The sequence below is a fragment of the Myxine glutinosa genome, chromosome 11 (genome assembly GCF_964187855.1).
Source record: "Myxine glutinosa chromosome 11, kmMyxGlut1.1, whole genome shotgun sequence".
Taxonomy (NCBI): domain Eukaryota; kingdom Metazoa; phylum Chordata; class Myxini; order Myxiniformes; family Myxinidae; genus Myxine; species Myxine glutinosa.
In genome coordinates this window covers 17,606,271-17,615,893 of record NC_136271.1, presented here as the reverse complement: position 1 = coordinate 17,615,893, position 9,623 = coordinate 17,606,271, and the positions used below count along the sequence as shown (strand labels likewise).

General features: G+C 45.5%; 1 protein-coding gene across 1 annotated transcript in view; it reads right to left on the bottom strand.

Annotated features, from left to right (window-relative positions):
• Positions 1–486: 486 nt before the first annotated feature.
• Positions 487–9,623, bottom strand: part of LOC137436086 (troponin C, slow skeletal and cardiac muscles-like) — a 49,454-nt gene continuing 40,317 nt past the window's right edge. The window contains exon 8 of the mRNA XM_078786251.1: positions 487–553. Within this exon, the coding sequence (XP_078642377.1) occupies positions 522–553 (32 nt within the window). The 3' untranslated portion in view covers positions 487–521. The remainder of the gene's footprint in view (positions 554–9,623) is intronic.

The window sequence follows — 9,623 nt, the reverse complement described above, 5'->3', positions numbered from 1 at the left end:
GGATCACGTCTGTGAAGTTTCGTGTTGATCGGATAAGGTTCGTTTTTCTATCCAAGATGGCTGCCATACCACATGACCTATGACGCCACAATTATCATGAAAACATTCTGCATGGGTGTCACTCCTACCCTGAAAATGTCGTCTCAATCAGACATATGATTGCTGAGAAAAACGAGGTTTAGCACGGACGGACGGATGGACGGATGGACGGACGGACGTACGGAAGGACGGACGGACGGACGGACGTACGGAAGGACGGAAGGACGGACGGACGGACGTACGGAAGGACAGACGGACGGACAACCCGAAAACATAATGCCTCCGGCGACTTTGTCGGCGGAGGCATAAAATGACCACAAGGCACATATAGTGATGCATCTTCCTTTATAAATACAGGCTTTGATTGTATTATAACAAAACACCAACATCAATGGAGATGTTTAGCTATTTATCGACGTATAACAGTCCTTCCTCTCAGAAGTGTTCGATTAAGATGGCAGCATCACGTTGAGCGATGAAGACTAATCCACTCCTTTCATAAACTCAAGGAATTCTGCAAAAAAATAAAATACAACAGAGAGACGGAGCAGTGCAGGTGTTGGATAGGTGACAATTCCACCATGTCAGCATAACAAAAAGGGTGGATGGACATCGTAATGGCACTGAGATGACATCATGCAGAATATTCCACCTACATTACTCATTCAAAACCTTCTGGTTTTATTTTTGAACACACAACTAGATGCAGTTAGTAAGAAAACATTTTCCTCACTATATATCTATATATCTAAAGCTCTTTCTGACCACTGACTGACTGATATGAATGTTCGGTACCTTCCAGGTGTCATTGAAAGCTGAAATTTGGCGTGCTGACAGACATCGAAGTCGGTGCACCGGGAAAAATCAGAACCATTGGAAAGCGTCCATAAATAGAAATTTACGTTAAAAAAAAACATAAACGTCTCCATAAAAAAGAAAACCTCAATCAACATCTAGCATTTGAAAATTGTAATTTCTATAACCATAAATTGTGAAATAAAAATAACAATAATGTCCATAAATGAAAATGTACGTTTAAAAAAAAAAAATTAAACGCACCCGTCAATGTTATTTTTTTTAACCTCATCAACACCGAGCATAGGCTATGAGCCAGACCCCCCAAATTGACCGGTCGGTACCATACAGATGGAGTAAGGCTCATTGTGATTTTTAGCAAGATATATGTCCCTAGATATGAAAAAAAGTGATAGCAGTGTATAACTCTCGGCCATCTCTGTGTTATCACCCGAAATATTATTATACGCCCGCTTCGCTTCGCCAAAAAATGTGATATTTGCTAAAATTGGAATAAATATGTTTTTAAGGACCACAGAGTGCCAATAATTTGCATACTGGATGCCAACTAATATAGTAATAGAATATAGAACATTTGTGGGGGTTATTTATCAAATTTTTGATATAATGACAAAAAATATGTTAAATTTAGTGAAAAAGTGGTCGAAATCGCTTCGAGTTCAGAATTCACATTGTACATGTTTGTCAATATTTCAAAAATGAAAACTCCCAGAGTAACATTTGACCCCTCAAAATCTTCGCAAGGAACCACTGCATTGGAATATATCATTACTTTGTAATATGGTGGTTGTTTGGGGCACATATTTTGGTGAAGTTCAAAGTTGACCAAGGTAAAGACCAAGTTGTGTCTGCATTGCCAATGGACTGAAATGTACAGACATGTGTAAACTTGCCACCTGCGACAATCAGCCATTGTCTGTCGAGCCAGACGACGACAGCCTCGACGAGGATGATCCATCTGACGAGGAGCAAGAATACGGATTCTGAGCCAAATATGCTGCGCATCTAAAGGGAGGGACACTTTCGTGATGTCATTTCAGACATTTATTTTCTGTTAAGTGATTTAAGTATAATATGTATGACGTTCATTGTAATTTAAAGTATCCCGATGCATAAAAGGATAGGTTCAATTTATAAGCATTATTTAGTATGTGTTTTAAATGCCTGTAATCTGTGTCAATTGTGTTAAAAATTGATTGGTAATAATACTGTATAATAACAAGGCGTATTTGTTCGAGAGATCATGATAAACCTAGAGTGTGGAGCAAGTTTGCATGCATTGTGAAATATAATGTAGCTGATGTTACAAACCTACTTTAGGATACTAGCTAATACCAAAAATTACACTGAGATACCAAAAGTAGTAGACGAATAAACCTAAAATGTTCAAAAGCTATGTTTCGTTCCAAAATATCAAAATTAGGGGGTATGGTTGAACATATTTTGAACTTTGCCAAAATATGTGCCCCAAACAACCACCATATTACAAAGTAATGATATATTCCAATGCAGTGGTTCCTTGCGAAGATTTTGAGGGGTCAAATGTTACTCTGGGAGTTTTCATTTTTGAAATATTGACAAAAATGTACAATGTGAATTCTGAACTCGAAGCGATTTCGACCACTTTTTCACTAAATTTAACATATTTTTTGTCATTATATCAATATTTTGATAAATAACCCCCACAAATGTTCTATTTTCTATTACTATAGTAGTTGGCATCCAGTATGCAAATTTTTGGCACTCTGTGGTCCTTAAAAACATATATTTATTCCAATTTTAGCAAATATAACATTTTTTGGCGAAGCGAAGCGGGCGTATAATAATATTTCGGGTGATAACACAGAGATGGCCGAGAGTTATACACTGCTATCACTTTTTTTTCATATCTAGGGACATATATCTTGCTAAAAATCACAATGAGCCTTACTCCATCTGTATGGTACCGACCAACGCCCTTGGCTCATAGCCTGGCATTTGAAAATTGTAATTTCTATAACCATAAACTGTGAAATAAACATGACAATAATGTCCGTACATGAAAATTTACGTTTAAAAAAACCCGTAAACACGCCCGTAAAATAAAATAAAATAATTTTTTAAAAGCTCAATCAACATCGACCATTTGAAATTTGTAATTTCTATAAGTGTAAACTGTGAAATAAACATGACAATAATGTCCGTAAATGAAAATTTATTTAAAAAAAAAAACCATAAACACGCCCGTAAAATTAAATAATATATATTTTTAAAAGCTCAATCAACATCTAGCATTTGAAATTTGTAATTTCTGTAAGTGTAAGCTGTGAAATAAACATGACAATGAATATAAACGAAAAAAAGAAAAATCCTCTGTAAATGAATCAAAAAGTGTCCATAAATGAAAATTTACATTAAAAAACGAAAATGCATCCGTTAAAAAAAAACAACCTCAATCAATATCTAGCATTTGAAAATTTTAATTTCTGTAACTGTAAACTGTGAAATAAACATGCCAATAATGTCCGTAAATGAAAAATAGAAAAAGCGTTTGTAAATGAAAATTTACATTAAAAAACATAAACGCTTCTGCAAATAAAACAATCTCAATCGTTATCTAGCATTTGAAAATTGTAATCTCTATAACTGTAAACTGTCAAGTAAAAATTTCAATGACAATTAACGTAAACAACGTGAACACGTCCATAAAATAAATAAATAAAACCTAAATTGATATCTATCAGCAGGTCAGTGATGCTTGCCTATAATCATGAAGCTTCTGTTCATTATGTACCTACATACGAAGCACGGTTTGTTATTGCTTACACAATGTGCAAGCATACCCCATTAGTATAAAAATAAAAAACTATATATATATATATATATATATATATATATATTGTTGCGAATATGGAATTTGGCCTCCATATCCGCTTGTAAATATTCCCCTATTTTCTCCAATACTCCCCAACTTTCCCCAATCCCCCATTCCCTAGTCCCATTGCATGTAAATAACAATCAGTAGAGCCGACCTTCCCCTTATTCCCCCATTAAATGTCGTGCCCAGGTCCACCGCACCACACGTAGACAACTTTCGGACATCTTCCTAGTTATTCTTATTCTATGTCAGTTAAGGCCTCGTCTCCATTAATTATGACTCTTCGTTGCACCAGAATGTGATTATATGGCATCAGTAGTGAGTTTAGGACCTTTCCCATACCTCCTCCCATCTTCTTCCCCAAACAACAACAATAACAACAACTACAACAACAATTACAACAACAACAGAGGAGATGGCGGCGGAGCGGGGGAGGATGCGTCCTCACACCGGCTCGATTAGCTCCAGACCATGCGCTCCACGGGGTTACCCCGAAGGGGCTGGCTGTCAGCTCCTCGTCAGGGGCGGAGCCAGTAACCCCCCCCGCACGCACCCAATGAGAAGCAACGTGCCGATTCCACGAGGCGGAGCTAACGAGCCGAGGGCGTGTCACTCCCCGCCGGATATACGCAGCCGCTTGCCGGACGTGACGTCAGATGCGCCTCAGCTTGGAGACTGGAGAGAGAAGCCACCGCCACCCCCAGCGCGACGATACCTCCCCGCATCTCTGGACCGGACCGAGTCGATTCTGCCTTGAGCCAGGAGTGCACCTTGAGCCATCGATACCCGCTGTCCTTTTCATCAACCCCCGTGTGAGTCAGCATTTTGTCCCGTGTGTCTGTCGTCTGTCCGGGGTTAATATAAGAGTGTGTCTAAGTGCCTGTCTTCCTGTAATATACCTCTAGCCCCTGTAATCTAACCTTTTCCGTACGAATATACTTGAGAATCGAAACGTTGGTGTCGTATTGTGTGATTGTAATCCAGCCGGGTGTCTTCTTTTTCTTATTGAGCCAGCATAGCGCGGCTAGTCAACGTTCGGGCACAATCGGGTAACTTGTGCAGACGTGGTCATACCAATAAACCGCTCGGTAAATAACATCCAAGCCACGTCTGTAACAATTGGTGTCAGGAGTGGGATTCGGACCCGGGACTAAATTAGTTAGGCCCAAATTTTGGGAGGGAAAATCGATCCGGAGCGCGTACTGCGCTCGACAAAATCGATCCGGAGCGCGTACGGCGCTCGACAAAATCGATCCGGAGCGCGGGTACTGCGCTCGACGAAAGTATAACGGCGAAATTTCGAATTTGTTTTACGAAACTCGAATTTTGAAAGTCGCGCTATGGCGGATCAAGACGGCTGGGGTCCGGTAGGGGAGAGTGAAGCAGGGTCGGTCCAGGACCAAATTGAGGGACAAGAGGAGAGCGAAGCAGTGAGGGCGGCAGGTTCGCAAAATAGCGCCGTCACGCACGAAGTAGCGGGCGCGCAAAAAGGCGCCTCGCACGAGCGCGCGGTAGCCGAGCCGGCTGTATCAGCGGGCTTTAACATGCAGCCGTTTGACATGCAGCAGTTCATGGCACGGTTTAGCGAATACATGGCAGAGTCGAAGAGCGACAACGAAAAAAGAGCCAGGGAAATGGAGAAAATGGAAAACAGAATGGGGGAGCGACTAGGGAATCAAATCGGGGGGTTAGACAAGAAAATTGGGAAGTTAGACAATAATTTTGAGGAGTTAGACAAGAAAATTGGGAAGTTAGACAATAATTTTGAGGAGTTAGACAAGAAAATTGGGAAGTTAGACAATAATTTTGAGGGGTTAGACAACGGGATAAAAGAAGTAAAGAATGGGTTAACGGGGGTAGAAAACAGAATGGCCGCTCAAGAGAATCAGATAGAGGGAGTGAAACATGGGTTAACGGGGGTAGAAAATAGAATGGCTGCCCAGGAGAATCAGATAGAGGGAGTGAAAAATGGGTTAGAGGGGTTAGAAAACAGTATGGAAGGCAAATTGAGGGACATGAGGGACCAAGCGGAAAGGGAAGTTAAACAAATGGAGCAGCAGATAGAGGGGGTCAGAATGGGGGTAGAAACCAAACTGGATGCTCACAGGGAGGAAATGGAGCAGATGAGGGTGGCATCTGGGCAGGAGATGCAAGTGATGGGAGAGGAGATCAGAAGAGGAGTGAGTGAGGAGGTCGGAGGAGTGCGCGAGGAGGTGAGGCACTGTGAGGAGCACATGGAAAAGGAGGTGAGAAAGGGGACTGTAAAGTTACAAGGGGGCATAGAGGACCTGACGCAGGAGGTGGAGCAGCTGACGGTGGGACAGACGGAGTTAGTGGAGCAGGTTCAAAGGAACACTGCGGTATTAGGAGGTTTAAAGGCGACACAGAAAGAACTAAAAGATGACTTGATAGCGACAAAGAGGGAATGTCAGATGGTACGTGAGGGACTGACAACGAGGTTGGACGAGGTGGTAGAGGTAATGGAGACGAAGGACCGGCAGGTGAGGACGCACATGGAAACGGTCAAGGTAGCCTTGGAGGACGAGCTTGAGGAGACGTACCGGGGAATAAAAGAGGTGAAGCACAAATTAAAAGAAGTGGAAGAAGGGATGAGCGAAATTAAGAAGCGACGGAGAGGGGATAAGAAAGAGATAAAAGAGGAGATAAAAGAATTGGTCCAAAGTCTGTGGTTGGATCGTGATGATGTGCTCATTAACCGGATGAGGGATTCGCAGGTGATGGAGGAGAAGCGAAGAGGAAGAGGACCCGGTGTAAGTGGTGACCAATATGGTCGTGCGTATGATGCGCCAGGGGATTTAAGAAGCTTGGGGGTCGAGATAGACCCGGGTGTTCGTGAGAGGCCGTTGGTGAAGTGTGCGACAGGTCTGGTGTGCGGAAAAGGAGGTGTGCAAGAAAGTCCGACTCTGGGGTGTGTGAGGAAAAAGTGCGTGCCAAGGAGTAGTGAGGGTGCTGGCGAGAGTGAGTCGGTCGTAGCGCGTGTGCGAGGGAGCACATGGAAGCGCGGTGTGGTAAGTGTTACAGAGGGTGTAACGGGAGAGTGTGCGCGAGAAAGGTGTGTGACGGACAGGTGCACGAGGAAAGAGTGCGCTGTCAAAGGCAAGGAAGAATGCACACCTGTGGTGAGTGTTACAGAGGGTGTAACGGGAGAGTGTGCGCGAGAAAGGTGTGTGACGGACAGGTGCACGAGGAAAGAGTGCGCTGTCAAGAGTAAGGGTGAGTGCGCTGTCAGGAATGGAGGTGAAAGTAGTGAGAGTGACATGGAGCGTGAGTTAGTTGTGACAGGTGAGCGAGGATGTACACCTGGGATGGAAGGATGCACACCTGGAATGGTAGAGCGTGAGTGGGAATGCACGCTGGAGTTGGTGGTGAGGCACGTGGTTGGGTGTGCGAATGAGGGCACACCTGTGATTGTCACAGAGGAGGTGACAGAGGAGGGGGCGCGAAGCGGTGTATTGGTGAGGTGTGCGAGCAACGAATGTGTGCCAAGGTGTTCGGTGGTCAGGTGTGTGACCAAGGCTGTGAGTGGAATGGGTGTGCCTGGGTGTGTAAGGAACGGTACAAGGAGAATGGGAACAGCTGCATGTATGAGCAAGGAACGGGCTGCGGGATGTAAGCATGCAGGTGAAGCATCGACGTTAGACGGGGTAGAGTTTAGAACGACTTATAGCCGAGTCAGGCCCTCGGTGCGTGCCGGGCCTCGCTTTGAACGGCCGCGTCCAGGCTCCACTAGGCGGAGCTTGCAGCCCGATAGGAAGGGTCGTTATGGCGACCACGTTTTGTTGAGACGTGCCGGCAGGTCGAGATCGGGACATTGGATGGCTCCACGCCGAGGTGATGCGTGGGATCTCGGGCCGGGTAAACCTCCTTCCCTGCACCGAAGGCAGGATGCAGCCGGCCGCTGGCACAAAACAACCAGCATCCATTGCTTGGCTTTACGAAGCCGGGCTTTGGACAGGAATTGGCGCACCGAGAGGCAGTAGTGAGTAGACTGGGTGATGAGGTTAGTGTTTTGGACCCAAAATTAGAGAAAAACAAAATTTGATGATTGGCAAAGGATTGGCAGTAGTGATTGGCAGATGATGGGCAGTGATTGGCCAAATTTTTGATTTGTTGAAATTTGATGTGCAAAATTGGTAGTGAGAGACCCCCGATGTGGTGGGATGGCAAATCCACCATCCCTCACAGGTGGGGGGCAAAGGAGCACTAGATTATGGGGTGTATGGCAGTGAAAACTAGCCCGGGAGGGTTAGGATATGGTGTGTAGGGATCTAGAGAAGATGACCTTAGGTAACGTTAAGGTTAGTTAGTGACTGATACCTGTAGTGGGGACGCAGGTAGATTAGTGTGGATGATAATGACGAGGGAGCGCAATAGTTTAAAGGGACGACTGGGAAGCGCAAGTTTCAGAAGGGAGTAGTTAGCTGAGATGATGCCGTGTTTGTGAGAATTGAACAGGTGTGATTGCACAGGTGTGCAACTGGACAGGTGTGTGGAGTAGTGTATGAGTAGTGAGTGTTGTGGATCAGCGCGAATGCGCTTGGGGAGAGAAGGGTGCCGGTGGCACCAGGTGTGAGAGCACAGGTGTGCAAGTACAGGTGTGTGGAGAAAGTTGGAGTAAGTGGTACGGAGTGGTGTGCATGGTGCGAAGGTGTGGATGGGGGAAGAGTGGACCCCTTTCACGAATACCCGGGGCGGGTAGTGTAAGTGTTAGGTAGAGGGAATAGGTAAGTTGTGGTTGGATATTGGCATTTGTGGTGCGGTTGCAGAATGGTGTTGTGAATGGGTGCATTAGTGTTGTGGAAATGGCTGGGCGTGTAGCCTGTTAGTGTGTGTAGTTGGTTGGGCACTCCACCACTGTGAGGATGTCGGCCAGGTGAGGCCGCAGGTGGGCTCTGGGAGCCGGTAGAGTTGTGGATGGGGCCCGAGGATCCGGAGGATGGACCCGGGTAGCCCAGTGCCAGAGACGGCACCGAGTGGGGAGAGTGCCAGAGGGCCTTCCCCAGGTAGTTAGGTTAGGGCAAGGAGCAGGTAAGCTCGGAGGCAACTGCAGTGGTGGAGGTGTGCAGGTGGGTAGACCCACTGGGGGAGGTACACGCCGCAGCCCAGAAATTGTGCGAGGGCACCGGGAGATGAATCGGGGGAGTGAGACCCCAAATTGAAGAGCACCACAGTTTGGCCAATGGGAATTGGTTTTTAGAACCCATAGTGTAAGAGGGCCAATGGTTTGGCCGGAGAGAGACCCCGGGTAGTGTAAAGTTGTTAAAGTCATTTAGGAAATAGTTAGGATTGATGAACCTGTCGCACCATACGCAGCCACTTACCTGTGGTGATGATGATGACTCCACACCTGTGTTTTCTTTGTTCTGTGTGCAGGAAATGAGATTGCTGGGGATTTGTGAGACGCATCACGACGTGGATGAGACATTGGGGTGATTCCATCTCTCCCTCCCTAGGAGGGACTGATGATGAATTGGTAATGGCAAATTATGATGTTGAGTTGGAGATGGCAAATTTTGATGAGAGTTGAAAATGGCAAATTTGATTGGTTAGGAGGGAGAGAAGACGAATTTGGTTTATGGGAGGAACGGGGAAGACAGTAGGGATGTTTGTTGATTTGTAAAGTAGATGTTTATGGGTAGTGTTGTGTTTTGTGGATACAGTAAGGGGTAAGGGAGGGGCCATGTAGGTTACCTGGTGGGGGGGGGGGGCGTACGATAGGAACGTACCTGTCTCACCTGGTTCCCATGTGCCCCCAGTGTGCATTACCTTATATTGCGTGCACTTTTGCGCCCTTACCACCTTACTCACTTGTTTCTTCTTTTGTCTCCCACCTCCGAGGATCTGGCTTTGGGGTAGAGAGAGAGGAGAGAGAGGTGCTGGCTACGCAGTT